The sequence below is a fragment of the Trachinotus anak genome, unplaced genomic scaffold (assembly GCF_046630095.1).
Source record: "Trachinotus anak isolate AG129_WGS33_773 ecotype Australia unplaced genomic scaffold, CSIRO_AGI_Tana_v1 ptg000044l, whole genome shotgun sequence".
Classification (NCBI taxonomy): Eukaryota; Metazoa; Chordata; class Actinopteri; order Carangiformes; family Carangidae; genus Trachinotus; species Trachinotus anak.
In genome coordinates, this window is record NW_027273895.1 from 264,453 (window position 1) to 287,470 (window position 23,018).

The 23,018-nt window shown below is 41.1% G+C and overlaps 1 protein-coding gene across 8 annotated transcripts in view; it reads right to left on the reverse strand.

Moving 5' to 3' along the window:
- Positions 1-23,018, reverse strand: part of raly (RALY heterogeneous nuclear ribonucleoprotein) — a 98,566-nt gene that overhangs the window by 20,048 nt on the left and 55,500 nt on the right. For 6 of the 8 annotated variants that reach the window (XR_011687317.1, XR_011687316.1, XM_071473043.1 and 3 more), the window contains exons 3-7: positions 22,710-22,782; positions 17,388-17,435; positions 10,556-10,713; positions 4,757-4,876; positions 2,440-2,624 (exon numbers count right to left, since the gene is read on the reverse strand). Coding sequence is in view for 6 of the 8 variants with exons in the window: in XM_071473043.1 (XP_071329144.1) it covers positions 2,440-2,624; positions 4,757-4,876; positions 10,556-10,713; positions 17,388-17,435; positions 22,710-22,782 (584 nt within the window). In the remaining 2 variants the exon portion in view is untranslated. The remainder of the gene's footprint in view (positions 1-2,439; positions 2,625-4,756; positions 4,877-10,555; positions 10,714-17,387; positions 17,436-22,709; positions 22,783-23,018) is intronic. The other 2 variants (XM_071473042.1, XM_071473045.1) reach the window with 1 other exon arrangement.

Consider the following 23,018-nt stretch of genomic DNA (forward strand, 5'->3'; position numbering starts at 1 on the left):
TTTTATTCTGATGGCTCAGTAATCACTGACGTTGGTCCACAGGCTGCAGCTGCTGAACAGGCTCAGCTTTCTCTCTGGGTGCTTGTTAGTGTAACTTATATTTCAGCCAAGTCACATCTGGAAAATGTTTTTCTGGCTGGAAAAAATTTTAAAAATCTGGCGTGGATGTCTGGAGGTTCTTCATCTGTGCTTGTCGTGTTTTAACTAGTAATCCATAATCAATAATCAGTAATGGTTGTTCTGTGAACGTTAAATATCGTATCAGTGGTCTCAGACTTTTAGACCCTACTGTAAACATACAGTACATACACACACGCACAAGCTGCGTCTCAGTTCAAGGGCCACAGGGGCCACAGAGGCCAAATCCTTCAGAGGCTCATTTAAAGACAGACTGAGTCACAGAGACCAGACTGTGTCAGTCAGAGGCTCCTTCAGGTGTGTGCTTCTTCACCTGGACAACAGAGGCTCCAACAGGTGGATCCTTCATGGTCCAACATATCCCAAGATTCATTGCAGCAGTAATGTAAATAATCTATCATCAAACAGCACAGACAGAGTCTGAGGATCACACTGTTAATATCAGTGTTGTGTTTCAGCTCAGCTCAACAGTAACGGTACAACTGTTAAAATCAAGATACTGTGAAGAAAAGTTACACTGTCAAGGTTGCCAGGCAACAAGAGACACGCTCTGTGACGCAACAGTAAGGGCAAGAACAGCTGTTGACACAAAGAGAAATTCCTCCATCGTCCAGACGGCAACTGCAAAGGGCCACTGCTGCCTGCTGCAGCAAAGACACACACACACACACACACACACACACACACACACACACACACACACACACACACACAGACAGACAGACAGACAGACAGACATACACTACAGGCCAAACATTTGGAAGCAACTTCAAGTTTCTGTTCACAATGCCTTTCTTAAAAACCAGTATGAGTTCTATGGATTTTGGGATGTATTTACTGCATGATCAGACTTTGTTTTCATTGATATGCACCATTTTCCTCAATTTACCTTTAGGTATACACTGATGTTACCAGACTATTGCTGAATAAATGTTAACAAAAGAAAAGAAGGGCTTAGTTTTAGGGTTGAGAAGATTTGAAAGAGTCACAACTTCAGTGCAAAAGTAAAAAACAAATCACAGTTTACATTATCACTTTAGCTCATTGGCTTTTGAGAGTTTGCATACAAAGATCCCAATAAATCTCAACTGTGTTCATATCTCTGACAAACTACCACAGAAATGGCTAGAAAGAAACAGCTCAGTAAAGAAACAAGGGTACAGATTTGTACATTAAGGGAAAGAAGGATACACTGAAAGAGAAATTGCAAAATGCCTAATGGTGTCCAACAAAGGAGTTCACTATACCCCGAAGAGACTAGAAGAAACTGGAAGTTATGATGATAGAAAAAGGTCTGGAAGAAAGAGGGTTACTACAAAAGCAGAGGATAAACATATCATTGTCACCTATAAGAGAGATCGGCGAAAACTAGCACCACAAAAAAGGGAGGAAATCAACATGACAAGGTCAAAACCCATATCTCTGACAACTGTGAAAAGATGTTTGAGAAAGGCTGGTCTGAAGAGTTGTGTATCTGCAAAAAAACACTACTTTGTCCACAGAATAAGAAAAATAGATATAAAAAATTTGACCTATGATGACTGGAAACAAGTTCTCTGGACCGACAGAGAACAGAGAAAGCAAGTTTGAACTATTTGGTTCAAATTGCAGAGTCTATGTCCACAGACAAACTGGTGAACGTCTTAAAGCACCATGCCTAACACCCACAATAAAGCATGGAGGTGGTAGTGCCATGGTATGGGGATGCAGGTGGTAGAGTAGGGGATTTGTTTGAAGTAAAGGGAATCATGAAGAAGGAACAGTACCACTCCATCCTCCAGCATCATGCAGTTCCATCTGGACTAAGACTTGTGCGTGAAAGTTTGTTTTGCAGCAAGATAATGACCCTAAGCATTCTTCCAAGCTCTGTCGGGGTTACCTAGACAAAAAAGAATAGGAAGGTGTTCTTTGAAAGATGGTTTGGTCTCCAGACCCTTCTCCACTTTAGCTTGTGTGGGACAAATTGGATCGATCAGTCAGAAAAGTGCATCCCACGAAACAGCAGTCTCTCATTGATGAACTTAAGAAAGCTTGGAATGCAACTCCTGGCGCATACCTTAAAAAACCTGTGGAATGAATGCCAGTGTGTTGTATCTGTTAATACAGCTGAGGGCAAAGTAAGGAGGGACAATGAGCCTAAAGTTGTTAACTGCTGTGTTTAACATCATTTTTTACTGTGAGGACATCAGATGTCCTCACAAACCAGTTAACTGACATGAGTCCTCACAAGTCACAATTTCACCTTCATCAGAGCACACACTTTGTTTCTCTCACACTCAGACACACAGGTGTTATACACACCATGTGGTTGTGGGCATCTTCCTGTGTGTGCTCTCCTTCCTCCTCGTCCTCATCTTCTTCCTCCTCCTCCTCCTCCTCAGCTTCGCTGTTCTGTCTCTGCTCCTCCTCGTCATCCAGCTCCGAGCTCGACTCCTCCCCTTCCTGCCATGGGTCCTCGTTTTTGCACACCTCTGCCTTCCTTAACTCTGGACCAAAATACAGGCAGAAACAGAAAAACCCACATATTACACGAACAGTGTAAACGTGACCTAGATGCAAAACCTTCACACTTACCTTCACAAAAATCATATAAGAGTCCTTCATGTGATTTGAGCTGTTGGTTAGTAGTAAATCTGATTTTAAAACTGGAAGATCAGACTCAGAACCAACATAAAAACAAAAGCCATCATCCTGTCTCATTCCTTTATTTGTTTCTTTGTTCTCCAGCTGATCAGGAGCCTGTTTCAAAAAGACTGAACAAACATGAACTCTGACAAACTGGTTTCAGAGCAGGTGATAACAATTAGCTCAATCATCTCTGAGTTAACCCTCAGTAAGAGAGAGAGAAAGAGAATGAGAGAGAGAGACAGAGGGAGACAGAGGTTGCAGTTTTAAACAGGCTTCAGCATCACGTTTGTCTCTCTACGTTTGTCTCTGGTCGCTGGTGTTGTTAACTTCATGTTTCTCAAGATCATCACAGCTGGTTTCTTGTGTGTCGCTGGGTGAGACCCTGTTGGAAACTGGTTGGTGGTGAACCAGGGACTACTGGGGACTAACTAACTGCATCAGTTAATGATTGTGTTTCCATGGTGTCGAGTTGTTAGCTGTGTTGTGTAGCATCTTTCACTTGGAATGCTAAAGGCTGCTACTTAGGCACACATTAATGCTGTGACTTCCTATTCACATGATCTCCTTCATTGACTGAAGCAGCTGTGACAGGAACACGATGCAGCCAATCACACCTGGATACCCGTCATTCTGTGGAATCCCTCTTTGATGAGTTTTGTGGTTCTGTGACTAAAACGCCACAAAAATAGACAACAAACATTTCCGGGCAGGAGCCTAATTTATGACAGACGGCTGCTTTGGAAACATGTTCACTGTCACGGATGTTAAATATAAAACTCCTGTTGGCAAAAAAACAAAGTGCAACACAAAGAATCTGAACTGAGAGCCTGTCGAGTGTGTATCATATGAACGGTGTGAGGCCTGATAATATTTCTCAGATGGGTGATCATTGTGCAGAAAAACATCCAGCAGCCTCTCCTGATGGAGGTTTCTGAGCATGTCCCTCAGTATGAAGTGACTCTAAAGAGAAGAACACGCCATGTGAGAACACGCCATGAGAGAGAGAGAGAGAAAGAGAGAGAGCATGGGGGACAGAGAGAGAGAGAGAGCATGGGAGAGCGAGCGAGAGAGAGAGAGCATGGCAGAGAGAGAGCATGGGAGAGAGAGACAGAGAGCAAGAGAGAGAGCATGGGAGAGAGAGAGACAGAGAGCTAGATAGAGAGCATGGGAGAGAGAGAGACAGAGAGCGAGCGAGAGAGCATGGGAGAGAGAGACAGAGAGAGAGAGAGAGAGACAGGGTCAGGGTTCACTCCTCACTCATGGTATTGCTGTTAGCGATGTTAGCGATGTTAGCCACCAGCTATGTATTTTTGTATATGACAAGTAAAATACACACTGTGGCATCATTCATGTATTCAGGCTGCATTTAAAGTGATTTTATTATGATTCTAAGGTTAAGTGGAAGATATTCTGCTGGTCTGTAGAGAAACTTTCAGCCACTTTATATTGTCCATGAATAAAGTTTTATACTAAAAAATGTTTCTGAGCAACATCGGTAACTGTAAACTAACCTGGTTCATTTATTATTTTCGCGCTGACAAAGATTCACTATGTACTGATAAAAAATAAATAACATGTACAAGAGAAACGTCATTTATTTAAAAGATTGTATATTACGATAAGACGAGAAGAATAAGACGTTTTTTACAGAGGCATTGGATGTGATTTATCAAGCAGATTCAGATGTGACCTCAGTGACTTCTTCGTTGAATTGGGATATCAAAAAAGACACCTATGCCCTGAGACAACGGCACAGGAAGTAACATCAGTGAGACAAGACATATTTCATGTTGTTTCCAGCTCGTTTCTCTTGATGTGACAGCTCGATTTTTTTCTCCAGGACTCTGAGGAACACACGTGGCTGCCAGAGGGTGTAAGATGAGGAAGTGAGTGAGAGTTTATCACTGAACCAGACTGCCGACTGTCGAAGCTGCTGAAAACCTGCCTATAAATCTGTGTGTGTGTGTGTGTGTGTGTGTGTGTGAGTCACCTGTGGCTGTGATGTGTGTGCCTTCTGTGATCTGCTCCAGTCTGCACAGCAGAGCTTCGATGTTGGTTTTAATCTGAGTCAACTCTGACTTGATCACCTGAAGCTCTGTGCTTTTCACCGCTGGTAGAGAGACAAAGAGAGAGAGAGAGGGAGGGAGAGAGGGAGAGAGAGAGAAGAGGAGTTCAGAATCTTATAGTTATTATCTCTTCTATTGTCTGTGGAGACGATGGGACATTATCGTACTGGACGGTTTGACCAACACAGAAACATCCTCCATTCTTCATTTACTTATTTATTTATTCACGTAGTCTCTTAAAATGTAAAATGTATTTTTGGAGGTAATGATTTAATTTATTTTGATCTCAACTTTTGATATTTATCATTCAAATAAATAGAATTTAAAATAACATTAAAATAAACTATGAGATCCAGTTTAAATGTAAATTTGATGATGTTATATTTTTCATTTTTGTTTTTATTTATTTACTGCTTGACTTTTTAATAAGCAGTGTTGGCGATGAGCACATGATGAATACACATGAATACACACATGATGAATACATAATAAATGTAATTGTAATCTGTTGTAGTTACTGAGTAAATAAATGTAAATTTACATTTTTAAAATGAAATTTCACTTTCTAGTGATTTCTGATGATTTACAGTCTTCAGGTGTATCTGTGGACACATGGGTCAGACAGGTGACAGGTGAGGGAACTGATAACAGTGTGTTTTCATATGAACCTGGATACATCATTAGGTTCTACAACAACAACAGATTCAGTTAATGGAACTGAAAAGTCATTGAATCTAATAAGTTACATTATTTTAAACTTTAACATTATTTATTACATTTTAACAGTGTAATTAGTCACCTGTCACCTATAACCTTACAGATGTAACCTTCCCAACAATAATTGTTTTTATATATTTTATATTATGTTCATATAATTATAGTAATAATTATACTAATATGAATTAATAATTTGAGTAATTTGATTCATAATAATTGTTAATTATAATGAATCATTATATTACTACTGTTAATTATACTATTAAATTTTACTCCTGTAGGACACATGGTTTAATTTTATGTTTGACATTAACTGAAATGTTGTATTTTATTAATTTATTTATGTGTTCTGCAATAAACACAAAATTCTGTGGTAAACAACTGAGAGAGAGAGAGAGAGAGAGAGAGAGAGAGAGCAGGATTAAAGGAGGACAGACTGAGTGATGAGTACATTAGTGGCAGGAGAAAACAACTGGAGCCTTGCAGCACATCTGGTGGTTGTTTTTGTTTCACCACAATAACCTTACAATTACTACCATATTTCACCAACTGTGAGTGAATGTGTCTATTGCTCAACACAGTCACCTCTCCTCCCTCCCTCCATCTATCCTTCTGTCTTTCCATCCTCCCTAACTCCTTTCCTCATTCCTTGTCTTGCTCCCTCTTTCTCATCTAAAACCCTGCTTCCAAAACAGTTGGGATACTGTGTAAAATGTAAATAGACCAGAATACGATGATGTGCAAATGATGTAAACCCATATTTAACTGAAAACAGAACAAAGACAATATTTCAAATGTTGAAACTGAGAAGTTTTATTGTTTTATGAAAAATACTTACTCAATTTGAATTTGATGCAGCAACACATTTCAAAAAAGTTGGGACAGGAAAAGTTGGGTTTTGTTAAAAAAAACCCACAATATCTCACAACTAATTAGATGAACTGGCAACAGGTCAGTAGATGATTAGTTGGTCTGTGGTCTGACCAATCAAAATTTCAGATTCTTTTTGGAAATCATGGATGCCGCGTCCTCCAGGCTACAGAGGAGAGGGACCATCCAACTTGTTATCAGCGCACAGTTCAAAAACCAGCATCCGTGATGGTGTGGGCCATTCGTGCCCATGGCTTGGGCAGCCTGCACATCTGGGAAGGCTCCATTAATGCTGAACGGTATGTACAGGTTTTGGAGCAACATATGCTGCCATCCAGAAGACGTCTGTTTCAAAGAAGGCCTTGCATATTTCAGCAAGACAACTCCAAACCACATTCTGAGCGTATTACAACAGCATGGCTCCGAAGTAGAAGAGTCCAAACTCTAAACTGGCCTGTCTGCAGTCCAGACCTGTCACTCACTGAAAACATCTGGAGCATCATGAAACTAAAAATACAACAAAAGAGACCCTGAACTGCTGAGCAGTTGAAATCCTATATCAGGCAAGAATGTGACTTTTCACTGTCAAACCTCCAGCAGCTGATCTCCTGAGCTCCCAAACGTTGAGTGTTGTTAAAGGAAGAGGTGATGAACACAGTGGGAAAAATCACCCTGTCCCAACTTTATGTAACATGTTGCTGCATCAAATTCAAAGTGAGCAGATATTTTTCATAAAACACACACACACGCACACACATTGAGAACTGAATGTGAACTCACAGTAAACCCTCAGGCAGACTGAACCTCTCGGGTCTAAACTTCAGTGAGATCCACAGACACTGATCAGCAGCAGGAGTTCACTGACTGTTGCTCTGACTGTGGCAGCACATTGACTTCCTCAGACTGTCCATTCAGCTTTAAGCCACACCCCCATAACCGATGACATCATTTCAATTTCAGTTCCTAGAGATTGGTGTTTTGTTGCTCAGCCTTCTTCACGATAAAATTCACAAGTCATCTGAGTGTCATGTCTGATCTAAACCTTCAGACTCTGGAAGTTTCAACTCGTCTTTGGAAACAGTCTCTTACTTTCTCTCTTTCAAGATGGAGAAAAACATTTTAAAATGTTTGAATCAAAGTCTGATGTGAAATAGATCTTCAATTCAGCAGCTGAGGATGTTAAAGTTCACACAGTTCAACTTAAATCCTAATAAAAATAACATATATGATATAATAAAGCATCAGGATTTCACAGTTCTCATTTTATTACGTGAGCATGAAAATAACTCAACTGGTCATAATTAATGTATGTATATACATGCCTACACACACACACTCACACACACACACACACTCACAGCAGTTTCTGTACAGATCGTGAGAACAAACAGAAAGGATGTATGTCTGTATGTAGGAATTAAAGTAGTAGGAGGGACAGTTCAGGAAAATGCTTGTGAAGATAAATTGCAGCCAATGAAAATCTCTTCTGGTTTGGGTGATAGCCAAACCGTGTTTCTAATACACAGAACTGATTTCTTAGTAAAAATAAATAATATTGTAAATATAAAGATGTGAAGAACAGGATGTAACGACAGCCGAGCATTCAGAGTCTAACGTTCATTCTGGATTCACTGTCTTTATTTATTCAGGAGTCACTGTCTTTATTTGTTCTGAATTCGCTGTCTTTATTTATTTTGTATTCACTGTCTTTATTCAGGAGTCACTGTCTTTATTTATTCAGGATTCACTGTCTTTATTTATTCTGGATTCATTGTCTTTATTTATTCAGGATTCACTGTCTTTATTTATTTTGTATTCACTGTCTTTATTCTGGATTCACTGTATTTATTCTGGATTCACTGTCTTTATTTATTTTGTATTCACTGTCTTTATTCTGGATTCACTGTATTTATTCTGGATTCACTGTCTTTATTTATTCAGGAGTCACTGTCTTTATTTATTCAGGATTCACTGTCTTTATTTATTCTGGATTCATTGTCTTTATTCAAGATTTACTGTATTTATTCTGGATTCATTGTCTTTGTTTATTCAGGATTCACTGTCTTTATTTGTTCTGAATTCACTGTCTTTATTTATTTTGTATTCACTGTCTTTATTCTGGATTCATTGTCTTTATTTATTTATTCTGGATTCACTGTATTTTTTATTCTCGATTCACTGTCTTTACTTATTCATCAGCAGATTCAGTTTATATAGAAAATGGACAATAAAGTTTCATCATATCTTTATAGAACAACATTCACCATAAAATAAAACCTGAGCTAACAGCAGCTATCATCGTTAGCCTTGATACTACATAGGTGACACTCACAAAGGTGACAGACACCTTGGCTGCTCAGGTTGTTGGGAACATCAGGTGAAAGGTTGAACTGAACAATTAATCACAACGAGGCCGAGTGACACATCTGAATCACAGGAGCTGAAGGTTTGTTTGATGAAGATGTTGTGGAGCTGTGGATCATATTCTCCACATCATCATGATCATGATCATTTATGTATTTAATACAGAGAAAATTGGATTATGATTAAAAAATGACTGAAATCTTAATATATAATCTGCTAAAAATAATTATGACAGGATTTTTTTTCAAATTGTTCAGCCTTAAAGGTTAAAGGTGTGTTTGACAGAATAATTTATCCTTTTCTCTCCTTATTTTAATGAATTATTATAATTTATGTAGCTGTGTATTTGTATGAATCATCAGGTTTCTACAGTTACATTTAAAAGACTAAAACAAAGCTGAGCTGCTCATGTGTAACTCTGTAACCAGGATCAGGTCCAGTGCTGATTTCCTGAAAACTGATTTCCTGACCTGAGGGTCTGTGGTCTGAGGACCAGCACAGACGACCATACATTGGCAGGACTCGTGCTGCACGTTGAGCATGATGGGGAAAAAGAACAAACTGTCAGGTCTGTATACGAGCTCTCAGGAGAAAAAGAAGCTCTGAGCTCTGTTCTGATGAAGTATTTGAAATACAAGTTTGATGAGGACACAGAAACACACTCACATCAGCTCTGAGCTGGGAGACATTCAGGGAAACTCAGCATGAGAAAAACTGCTGTTTGGAAACAAAGGTTCAGGTAAAAGTCAAATATGAGAGGAGCTGACGGGAGTAGACCTCTCTCCTCTGATCCACGACCTGAACATGATGTGACATGAATGTGTAATGAGAGGGAGGCAAAAATAAAGTGACAACAGTCGACCTGCTGCTTGAACCTCCCACTGACAGAGAGAGAAGAAGAGAGGGAGAGAGACAGATGAAGGGAGAGAGAGGGAGAGAGAGAGAGAGACAGATGACGAGAGAGAGAGATGAAGGATGGAGTCAGTTTTACAGTGTTGATTGAAACAGTGTCCTGTGAATAAAAACTTCAGTTATTCATTCGTGTAGATTTTTCTGTTTCAAAGAATGAGCAAGGACAAGATGCCATATACAGCCACCATCCCTAAAGGCCCATACAGTAGTAGTAATAGTTTTTAAAGCTCCACACAGTCTAAAGGCAGATGTCCATGTGTTTGTGATTATAAAGCAGGTCTAGGTTCTATATTAATACTGTGAAAGTATCAAAGCCTCAGTCCACAGAGAAATGCACACAGCCTGTATTCAGAAACTGAGCCTTAAAACCAGCCGTTAGGACTTCTGGAACTTTGTGATGTCACAACAAAGCAGTCACTGCCCTCAGCCACGCCCACCTGGACCCACCATCCAACCTTGCAGGATTTGGTTTCTCTGAGTGTTTACCTGAAATCTGCTATATTTTTATTGGATCACTCAGAAAACAGTCAGCCAATCAGAGGAGAGGCTAAGATCCTCTCTTCTGATTGGCTGACTGATCTGTTGTTACTAGAACTCCAGAGAGAAGCCTGAGAGAGGAGATGTAAAACTACACTGAGATGGTTTTTGGTTCTTAAACCACAAATATATCTTCTTCTTGATATCAACACTTCAGATAAAACACAGGAGAGATTAAAACATGGAGCTTTATTGTAAAAAGAATAAAAGAGAAAAGGATAAAAAATAACTGATAACAATAATAATGACTTGGTTCTTTGAGAATGTTGAAAATAAAATAATGGTAAACGTAGAAAACGTTGACAGAGCAGAACAGAACTCACATCTCTGTTTGTTGCTAGTTGGGAGGACGGAGGTGTTGCACGCCAGCAGCTTGACCGGCAAAGATTTGACCCGTCGTACCAGAGACACTTCCACCCGCGGTCGTTTGATGGGCACCACCCGAGGGACCGGAGACACCCTGCCACGGTACTCAAACAACCTGAGGAGAGAGAAAGGCAGGGAGGAAGAGGAGAAGATTGAAAAGCAAGAAACAAAGGGTAGAGGTCAGAGGAGGAGAGGGTCAGGAAAGGAGGGAAGGAGGAGGAATGAGGGGGAAGGAGAAGGGAAGGAGGGATTAGAGGATGCAGCTGAGGATAAAGAGGTCAAAGACAGAAATTACACTCAGATACTCGTTATCTGTAATAGCAAACACATTTTGGAGGAAACGTGCTGTTACGGTGCCCAAAACAAAACGGTCTCCATGGAACATAATCCAGGAAGCAATTAGGTTTCCCACAAAAGATTTTTGGTAAAATAAATCAGTTTTATATAAACATCACTTCTTTGGCCAGTTTCCTCCGTTCTTTGGAAACTTCTCAGATTCTGAATAAAACTCTTTTCTGATGATTTATGATTTTGTTTTCAGCTGGAAGTAGCTGCTCTGTTTCCTGTGGTGTGGTGTGTGTCTGTCAGCTTCCCACTGCACATACACACACACACACACACACACACACACACACAATACACACTGCACAATACACAACACACTCACACACACACACACACAATACACACTGCACAATACACAACACACACACACACACACACACTGAAGAATACACAATACACACTGCACACAACACACACACACAATAGACACTGCACACACACACACACACAATACACACTGCACAACACACAACACACACACACACATACTTGTACTTCCATCTTTGTGAGGACACTCATCGACATAATGCATTCCCTAGCCCCTTACCCTAACCTTAACCATCACCACTGAGTGCCTAACCCTAACCCTGACCCTGACCTTAACCTAAACCTAATTCTAACCATAACTCTAAAACCAAGTCTTAACCCTCAACATGTGATTTGAAGGTGTCTCAAAAAGTGAGGACCGGCCAAAATGTCCTCACTTTCCCAAAATGTCCTCACTCTGTTAGTAAAATACTTTTTTTGGTCCTTACTATGTAGCAAGTACAAGTACACACACACACACACACTCACACACACACACACCAACACGTCCTGACTGATTCAGAAACTGATCAGCCTGATCATACAAATATCAAGTTCTGACCAAGCGGGAAAACTGTGACGTCAGGAAGTGGATGCTGACACAGAAGCATGATTTTTTTTTCATGTTCAGCAGCTACAGTTCATCTGACCTGAGATGAAACTTTGGTTTACCTCAGATTATTTACAACCAGAATAAATCCTACTGCTTATCCTTCAGGGCTGGAGCCAGTCCGGGCTGACACTGAGCAGGTACACCTGGACAGGTCACCAGTCTGTCACAGGGCTGAGGACTGAATCCCTCTGACCTCAGTTTCACTATTAATAAAAGACTGATGAAATCACAGGCTGCATTCTCTGTGTTGTGAACTCAGGTCATGAGAGTTGATGATGTTCAAGGAGACCAGACCTGAACATGGTGATTTAATTCAACCACTGACAACACTGAGCTCTCTGAGATACAACCCCCCGTCGGCTGTGTTTTCACCTTCAGGACGAGCTGTAACTTTCTGTGGTGACAACGTCAGTTTCTCCTTCAGCTCAGATTCTCACAGATGGTCATGAAACTATAAAGTAATACTTCAGATCATCACCGCAGATCATTTGTCCAGATGGCGAGGAGCTTTTCTCTTCTACGCTAGCAGGAACAAAAAGAAATATTGTGCAATACTGTTCATAATAATTCAATTCCTCCATTTGGACAAAGCAGTTCTGCACAAAGCAAATACCCCAAGCAGTCGAGGTCTGTAAGCCTCAGATTTACTGAGCAGATCAGATGTCAACTAAGGCTGCTGCTGATCTGCAGAAGAAACAATAAAGGAATAAACAGAAACATGCAGTTGACAGAAATTAATGGACGCATGGAGAGAGGTGAGGGAAGCCATCATGTTGTCACATCCTGATCTGGCCCTGAGCTCAGACATCTGTAACACACTTTAGACTCTACATACAATTGATTACTTATTTTACAATTTGTCCTTGTTTGCATCCTTCAAACTCTTGGTGACACCCATCAGACTATCAGGTCTGAGTCATTAGCCAATCATGTTATCTTGTGATGGAGCAAAGTTTTTATCAAAGGTAAAAGTGTCCTTGAGGTTTAAATGGGCCTGAACTTAAAAAGAGTTTTTCTAGTCTTACCAGCATCATTGTGCAATGGAAGCTACATACACACATTCATACACACATTCACATAATGATGTTATATTGATGGTACATTTAGGGTAATTTGGGGTTCAGGATTTTGCCCAAGGACACTTCAAAATGTGGACAAGAGGAGCTGGTGATCAAACCACGACCTTCTGATTAGTGGACAGCTGCCTGTTATCCATGGTTGGTTGGTTGGTTGGTCGGTCGGTCAGTTGTTCGTTCGGTCGTTTGGTTGTTCATTCATTCAGTCAGCTAGTCAGTCGGTTGGTTGGTTGTTTGGTTGGTCGTTAGTTGGTTGGTTGGTTGGTTGGATGGTCATTAGTTCGTCAGTTGGTTGGTTGGTTGGTTGGTTGGTTGGTTGGTTGGTTGGTTGTTAGTTGGTCGGTTGGTTGGTTGGTTGTTAGTTGGTCGGTTGGTTGGTTGAGCCTCTTCTAGCTCCTGGCAGCATCAGAGTCCTCACTACACACACATTTACATCAGAGCCTCAGATGAAGATCAGGTGTTTCACCTTGTTAACGTCCACATGATGTTTTTATATAATAAAGACACATGATGAGAAAATAATCAGTCAACACCATGACTGAGTGTTTCCACCTTGAACCAATGACAGTCTCACAAAGACAGATTCAGACAGTCAGGGATTCATACGTCACATAACCTAGGGAACCAATCCTGTCAATTTGTGGGGACAGGAGGCGGGGCTAAATACATCTGAAATCTTCTCAGTACAGAGAGCAAGAATTAGCATTAGCACAACCACTGACACTGTGTCAGCCACTGCCAGTTACAAGCTAACAAACAACATAAACAAATAAAAGATGCTAACTACGCTAACGGTTCTGATCTGTCTGCTAGTCTCTGATTCTGGTCTCAACAGACTCCTCATCTGAGTCTGGGTCTGACTGAGGCTCCAACATGAGGCTGAGTCTCTCTGATGTTTCCTCCTCTAACATCTTCATCCTCTCTGCTCTTTCACCTGGACACCTGGAGCCAGCAGGTGCTGGGCGGGGCCAAGGCCTGATCCAGGTTTCTCAGTCTGGAAGTCAGAGCAGATGAGCTTCAGATCAGTTTTTATGTGGATTTTATGTGGATTTAATGTGTGAAACTAAATATGAATCATAGCAGAGGATTTTACAGAGTTTAAGACACGTCTGCCAATTAACTTTAAACTTAATACACTTTAAATTTGCTTTTAAAATTTATACTTCAACTACTCGTCCTTTTAGTTTGCAGTCATGTGTTCGGTCTGTCTCCAACACTGTGATTCTAATACAGTTACTTATGTCTTTTCTCCACATGTGGCTGCTGCAGCGACTGTTTGGAAGAAAACTGAGAATTTTCCACTGAAGCTTTGATTAGTACAAGCTGCAGCAAAATGACAATGATTTAAACTCTAGAGTAAACTCTGTCTCTCAGTCAAAACTATAACTGAAGACAGTGCTGGGGACATCATAAAGCAGTGTGGGATCATGGGAGTTGTAGTCTCCTCCTGGTCTGGATCCTTCAGTGTCAGTGGTTCAGGAGGTTTTGACCTGGAGCTGTATCCTCCAGAGTCTCCTCCTCTCCTCAACAAAAGAGTATCTGATCAGAACCAGTAAAAACACTGAATCAAACTGTTTCACATTTAAAGTCACTGATTGGTCGACGCTCTTCAGAGACACAGGACGTCTCTGATTGGCTAGAGCTGAGCTGTCTAACATTTCCTCAGCTTGTTTCTCAGATAACTTCAGATCCAGACCTCCGAAGACTAAAATCCTTCATCTGGTTCAGATACAGAGCTGAAAAGCACCAAGGTGGAGAAAGAGGATCTGAAACATGAGACTTCAAACTGAGCTTCTGTCAGAAACACAACACTGACACATGAGCAGAGAGGATATGACATCACTGACAGGTGACCAATGAAACGCAGTGTTACCATGATTAAAATCACAGATTTATCTGTTTGAGAACTGATGGAAACATTTGAAACATGTAGAACAGAGGTTCTGGAAGGATCCATGGCCAGTTACACAACTCACACAAAATGAACGCAATATTGGTGCTGTCATAACTTCCTCTTTCCGTTAATGGCAAAATGCCAGTGGACAATTGTAAAGGTCACAGTATCTGGGGTCAAAGATGAACTTTGAAGTGAGGGTAGTGTGGTTTGGTTTGATGAATTTCTCTGTTCCCTCCTTGTACTGAGTGAGTGCAGGCAAAATAACTGGAGGATTAACAGGCTCAACTGCTCATCTTCTCCCTGGGAGACAGAGACTTTGATCATCCCTCTTCTCTGCATTAGACTGTTACATTGCAAAACAGACAAAGTCTGATGCGTTCTGACAGGACTCAGAGGAGAGTTGCTTTTCTCCCACAAACATGGTCATCTTTTGTGAAACATGAGCCTCATCACAAATGTTTCAAAACCTCCTCATGATACTGTACAATCCTGGATTCCTGGTTTCTCTCGGGGTGAATGCAAAGATCCTCAGATCGGAGACAGACATTGGTCTGACATCTGGGATCATCTGACACATCATCACTGATCCGTCTCAGCTGGCCATATTTACTCCTATGCACTTCACTATTCAAAACTACAATGTTCTCCCATCTGAACCTGTGTTTCTTCTACATTACTGAGGTACAGATTCAGGTTCAAAGCCCTAAACTCTCCTAAAAATCAGCTGGCGTCCAAAGGTTTGCTAGGAGCAGAAAGAACTGGGACGGACTACAGTCGCATCTTCTTGTTTGTGCGCTCCTTCTTCAGGAGTGATGAGTTTGATGATGACTTTCACCTGGTCCAGTCAGGGCAGTAATAGTTACCACACTGTGGCTTGACTGCACAGGTTGACACCAATGAGCTGAATCTGACCAGATGTTCATCAGAACCCCCCCAAACCCCCCAACCCCTGAGGCAGACAATCCCCTGCTGAAAGGTTTTGTAAATGTGAACTCAATGAGAGACTGTTGTCCTTCTTGTGTTACAATCAACTCTAACGAACTGTTTCTGTCATCAGCAGAGTCCCTGTTACCAGGGGCCTGGTCCTGAGTCCTGGTTCCAGAGACCTGTCCACAGTTCCACTTAGTTCACGGTAACCGAGACCTGAATCAAGACCTGAATCAAGGCCTGAATAAGGACTTGAGTCAGGACCTAAATCAAGTGTACTGGACCTTGGTTGTCATGGTTACAATAATAAACATGCAGAATGTACTCAGAACAGCATACCTCCCTTCATCACCATGGTTACTATAGCAGTAACAGTCATGTCTTGGTCAGGTTTAGGAAAAGATGGTGATTTGGGTTAAAATAAGTACTTCCTCAACATTATACGATCTTTGTTGTCATGGTTACAATAATAACAACAAATGGTCATGGATAATAGAAACAACATAAACTGCTCCTGTCACATGGGAATCGAACACCGCTCTCAGAATCAGAATCAGAATCAGAATCAGAATCAGAATCAGAATCAGAATCAGTTTTATTGCCAAGTATGTTTTCACATACAAGGAATTTTTTCTGGTGATTGGTGCAATTGATCAGCAACAACTCTCCTGGGTCATATTCATCCATCCACCCCAACCTCCTCCTGACGTGGACTTTGTTGCTCTATAAACTACGTCACCGCACTTTTCCCTTTGGGGGAAAAAAACTATGGGTCATAATAACCTGCTGACAGACAACCTGTGGGATATGATGATGAATAAATTATCCTCCTGTTCTGTCAAGTCACTGATCCATATTAAGACAAATTCTAAAATAAGTCAAACTGTAAATGCCTTTGTTATTATTTCAAACACTTACATATACTTGTGAGGACCTCGTCTCTAAGCCCACTCCACATCACCACTACACATCGAACTACTCAGTTCCACACCACACAATTTCACTTTTTTCACTTTCTTCTTCCAGTTTTAAAGTTGTTAAAATCATCTTATTCCACAGTCTGTCTATATTATACATATATCAGTATATATATATATATATATACATCAGTATTTTAATGTGTTTACTGTGGAACATGCAGTTCCCTCTGTTTAATGAACTGATTTCTGTTGGTGTGAAAATGTTTGGCTACATTGTATACACACACACACACACACACATACATACACATGCACACGCACACGCACACGCACACGCACACGCACACACACACACACACACACACACGCACACATTTGTCCAGCTATCTTTGTGGGGACGCATAAATGACAGCATGTATTCCCTAGTCCCTCACTTTAACCTTAACAATCACAACTAAAAACCTAAACTCAACCCCTAACCAGAATCCTTAAACCGAGTCTGGTCCCCACAAAGCACCACAGACTCCACAAGTACAGTCAAACAAGCAAACACATATAACAGCAATAACAGAAAACCACTGACATGCTTTAAACAGTGGTTTGTTTGTCAGTTGTTGCTCAACAGAAACATGTTGAAGTTACACAATGAAACAACCTCCAGCCTCAGGTCAGAGGTCAACATGCTTCAGTCCTCCTGTCTCTTACCTGTCATAGAAGTCTTCTCTGTAGTAATCACAATCAAACTCATAGCTGCTGGGGAAGGAAGCACAATAGAACATAATGACTGTAAAAAACACATGTGATGCACAATGCATTTCATAACACCAGCACAAAACCACATTTAAAACACATGGGTACAAAAGCTGACTGGGGTTTCAATGTACTTTATAGTTCCATATACAAATAACAGAAAAAGCTCAACACTGAAAAAATGTGTGAGAAAGACAAAGAAACCACAACATACTTCATCTCATCCCAGAGACATAACAACACAAATACAACTCAACAACAACAACAGAGAACCTGGACAGAGAGACTGGATTCTCCAGGATGATGTATCATGTGTTTAACACTTACTGACACGTTGTAGACACACTGTCATTGATTTAATGCAAACAACAGGGAAGCTTAGGTTCAGTTCAACAGATATAAAACAACTGACATTTATACATTAATCACAATTCCACACAAGTTTCTTTTCAAAGTTTCTTTTTTCTGTAAAAAAATTGGACTTTTGTTTTTTTTTCACTTTTGTTTCACACTTGTTTTTTTTGTGGAAAAATTGTCAGGATTTTTCTGTTGTTCTTGTAATTACTGATTTAGAGAGGCTGAGGTCTAAATCAGACTAACAGTGTTTATGCTGTTCAAGAAATTCACTGGCCTCATGGGGTTTTTATACATGATGAAAAAAAAAACAAAAACTAATGCTGGAAAAAAAAACTTTCAGGGCTTCCATACATTCCTGAAACTGGCATTGATGAAACCTTTAGGAGATGATCCTGAGTAAACATCAACAGCTGCTGCTCCACACAGACTTTAAGCTGCTTCAGTTCTTGTTCTGGTTTTACAGCCTGTAAATCTGCTGCTGTGGTTCAGATCACTGTTCTCAGCAAGTCCGTTTCAATAGCAGGCCCCTGAGTCCAGGACCCGACAGTAGCGAAACCCACCGTCCAATTTCAGTCCAGGACCACCGCCAGTCCAGGACCACTGCCCACCTTCAGTCCAGGACTACTGTCAACTACCAGTCTAGCACCACAGTCCACTCACAGTCCAGGATCACTGTCCACCACCAGTCCAGGACTACTGTTCACTACCAGTTTTCAGTCATGGACTACACAGCATCTGGGGAAAAAATTTATTACAGCAGGTGTCTGTCTGACAATACCATTGGCAAATTTAAAGAAAGGATCCCATCAGTACTTAGCCCACTGCCATGTATCAATGCAGTAGGGAACAGCTCTCTTAACTTCACATCCACACAGGTTGATGATCTTGTTGACAGTACTGTAGCCTCACTGCGTGCAACTCTAGATACTGTGGCCCCTCTGAGGAAGAAGGTAGTGAGTCAGAGAAGGCTAGCTCCATGGTACAACTCAGAAACACGAGCTTTAAAGCAAAATTCAAGGAAACTAGAAAGAAGGTGGCGTTCTACTAACCTGGATGAATCTCTAAAGGCTTGGAAAGACAGCCTATTGGCGTATAAGAAAAGCCTCCGTAAAGCCAGAACATCCTATTATTCATCATTGATAGAAGAAAACAAGAACAATCCCAGGTTTCTGTTCAGCACTGTAGCCAAGCTGACAGACAGCCACAGCTCTGCTGATCCATCTATTCCTTTAGCCCTCAGTTGTAATGACTTTATGAGCTTCTTTACAAATAAAATTGTCTCTGTTAGAGAAAAAATTCACCGTCTCCTCCCCACAGCTGGCTCAAATGTACTGTCCAGGTCAGCAGCCTCAGAGTCCACTGTAACTGGCTTATATTTTGACCGTTTTACTCCTGAACATCTCTCTGAGCTCGCTTCAACAATTTTCACCATCTAAACCATCGACTTGTCTTCTAGACCCCGTTCCAACAAGGCTGCTCAAAGAAGTTTTTCCTTTAATAATCGACAACTCTATATTAAGTCTGATCAACGTATCTTTATCAACTGGTTATGTACTGCAGGCTTTTAAAGTTGCAGTAATTAAACCTCTACTTAAAAAGCCTACTCTTGATCCAGATGTTTTAGCCAATTATAGACCTATATCCAACCTCCCCTTTATTTCCAAAATCCTTGAGAAGGTTGTTGCAAACCAATTATGTGATTATTTGCACAGAAATGGTTTGTTTGAAGATTTTCAGTCAGGTTTTAGAGTCCATCATAGCACAGAAACAGCTCTGGTTAAGGTCACCAATGATCTCCTCATAGCTTCAGACAATGGACTTGTCTCTGTACTTGTCCTGCTAGATCTTAGTGCCGCATTTGACACCATCGATCATAAGATTTTATTACAGAGACTAGAACATATGGTCGGCATTAAAGGAACCACACTAAGCTGGTTTAAGTCATATTTGTCAGATAGACTCCAGTTTGTTCATGTTAATAACGACTCTTCTATCAACACTAAAGTCAGTCATGGAGTTCCACAAGGTTCGGTGCTAGGAACAGTACTCTTCAGTCTATATATGCTTCCTCTAGGAAACATTATTAGGAGGCACCAGATAAATTTCCATTGTTACGCAGATGACACCCAGCTGTACTTATCCATGAAGCCAGGTGAGACTAACCAGGTAGCCAAGCTTCAGGTGAGTCTTAAGGACATAAAAACCTGGATGACCAGTAATTTCTTACTCTTAAATTCAGACAAAACTGAAGTTATTGTAATTGGCCCAAAACACCTCAGAGATACACTATGTGATAATATACTGACTCTGGATGACATCACCTTGGCCTCCAGTGCTACAGTCAGAAACCTTGGTGTCACTTTTGACCAGGACTTGTCCTTTACTTCACATATAAAGCAAGTCTCTAGGACAGTCTTCTTCCACCTGCGCAATATTGCTAAAATCAGACCCATTCTGTGTCTAAAGGATGCTGAAAAACTAGTTCATGCATTTGTTACCTCAAGACTGGACTACTGTAACTCTTTATTGTCAGGATGTCCCAAAAATTCAGTAAAAAGCCTCCAATTGATCCAAAATGCGGCAGCACGAGTACTGACAGGAACGAGGAAACGAGATCACATCTCTCCTGTGTTAGCTTCTCTGCATTGGCTCCCTGTAAAATCCAGGATAGAATTTAAAATCCTCCTCCTCACCTACAAAGCTATTAATGGTCAGGCACCATCGTACCTTGGAGAGCTTATAGTTCCCTATTTTCCCAATAGGACACTTTGCTCTCTAAATGCAGGTCAACTTGTGGTTCCCAGAGTTTGTAAGAGTAGAATGGGGGGCAGAGCCTTCAGCTATCAGGCCCCTAACCCTAACCCTAACCCTCTCTACCTTTAAGATCAGGCTTAAAACTGTCCTGTTTAGTAAAGCTTATAGTTAGGGCTGGCTCGGGTATGTCCTGACCCATCCCTTAGTTATGCTGCTATAGAGCTAGACTGCTGGGGGATTCCCATGATTCGCTGGGCTCTCTCTCTCTATTTCTGTCTCTCTCCCTCTCTCTCTCTCCATGACTTCATGCCATTAACTTTGTATTTTTTTTCTCTCCCATAGTTTGTGCTTCTCCTCTCTCTCCCTCTCTCTGTCCTCATTCTGCAGGTCTCTCTGCCTCTGGAGCAGCAGGATCCAGATCCACTACTACTCATCTTTACTATTAACCACTGTTACCTGTCATTATTATTGATAACACCATTACCTACACAGCTGTTCCTGGTCTCTCTCTCTCTCTTTTCTCCTCTCTCCTCCCCCCACCCCCTCTTTTTATCTTCTCCTAAACCCAACTAGTCGAGGCAGACGGCCACCCACCCTGAGCCCGGTTCTGTTGGAGGTTTCTTCCTGTTAAAGGGAGTTTTTCCTCCCCCCTGTCGCCAAGCGCTGCTCTTTGTGGGAACTGTTGGGTTTTTCTATGTAACAAAGTAAGGTCTTGACCTTACCCTGTAAAGTGCCTCGAGATAATGTATATTATGATTTGGCGCTATACAAATAAAATTGAATTGAATTGAATTGAATTGAATTACCAGTCCAGGTACACTGTCCACCACCAGTCCAGGACCACTCACAGTCCAGGACCACTGTCCACTACCACGTCAGGACTACTGTCCACTACCAGTCCAGGACCACTGTCCACCACCAATCCAGGACTGCTGTTCACTACCAGTCCAAGTACACTGTCCACCACCAATCCAGGACCACTACCAGTCCAGGACCACTGTCCACTACCACGCCAGGACTACTGTCCACTACCAGTCCAGGACCACTGTCCAGTACCAGTCCAGGACCACTACCAGTCCAGAACCACTGTCCACCTGTGGTTAACTCAGCTGATTAGATGTGATGTGGAAGTTCTGGAAGTTTCACACTCAGAGACCATCAGGGTCTTGGTCTCCTTCTTCCTGATATCTCAGTTGGTCCAGGTCCAGTTCTAGAAGAGTCCTGTTGTTCCAGACTTCTTCCTGTCAGAATGATGGAGACCACGGAGCTCTTGAACCTTCACTGAGCCTTGACACAGCCCTGTCTAAGCTCTGCAGCAGCTCCTTCCTCCTCATGGTTTCTGCTCTGATCTGCATCATCAGCTGAGATACCTGATATAGACAGGTGTGTGTCCAATCAGCTGATTCACCACAGGTGAACTCCAGTTCAGGTGTAGAAACATCTGGAGATGATCCAGAGAAAAGGAGGAACCTAAGCTAAAAGTGTCTGAAAACTTCTGTCACTTTCTTAATACATTTAAAAAAAAGTTTTCACTCTGTTGTTAAAAAGTGTTGAGTCAAGACCAATGAGGGGGAAAAAAATGTTTTAATTGTGTGATGAGACTGAAACGTGCGAAGACAGTGAAGGGGTCTGAACTCTCTGAAAGAAGTACTTGTTTCTTCCTGTTGTAAAGACAAAAGTGTTGATTTGTAAACTTTTTTCACTTATTTTTATGTTTAAAGATGGTAAAAGTGTATTTTTTACCTTTTATATTTTCATCCCTTTAAAATAAAAACCAATGAAGAGTCAAAGTCTTTATAATTTTACCTTTGACAGAATGAAAAGCTTCTGGGCCAGAATTCATATAAAAAAAACTCACAGCTGTTTTCTCTGAAGAAATAATTTATTAAAACAAATGATTAAAGTGTCGAAAGTAAAATCAACACTGTAAAGAGTCAGTCAGTAAAATCTGCTTCTCTCTGTTCACAGTCACAGTGAGAAACGTCTCTGAGGACTAAAGGGAACTGATGTTTACAAGGTCTCAGTCTACACCTTCATGTGGGGCTTAGACTCCTCTAACATGGACCCAGACCTTTAAAAGATCCTGAAACACTCCATGATCTGCTGAGACATATGAGTAACACACTCATCAATCAGACCTATTGATCCACCATAGACAGTGTGTACCTGTAGAGAGAAGCTGCTGATCGCTTCAGGCCTTTGGCTCTGTTCGGCTTCGGTTCTCCAGCCATGTTGATGTCTGAGAAAACAGGAGAGAGAGGAGACTTTAACCTACTCTGAGTGTGTACAGGATAATATCTGAGACTCCTGCCACCTAGAAAACTCCTGAAGCTTTAATTCAGTCAGATACAAAACATTTATAAAAAGATTCAGATAGAAACAGAGAGAAATAGAGAAACAGAGAAACAGAGAGAAACTGAGACAAACTGAGAAACTGAGAGAAACAGAGAGAAACTGAGAAACTGAGAGAAACAG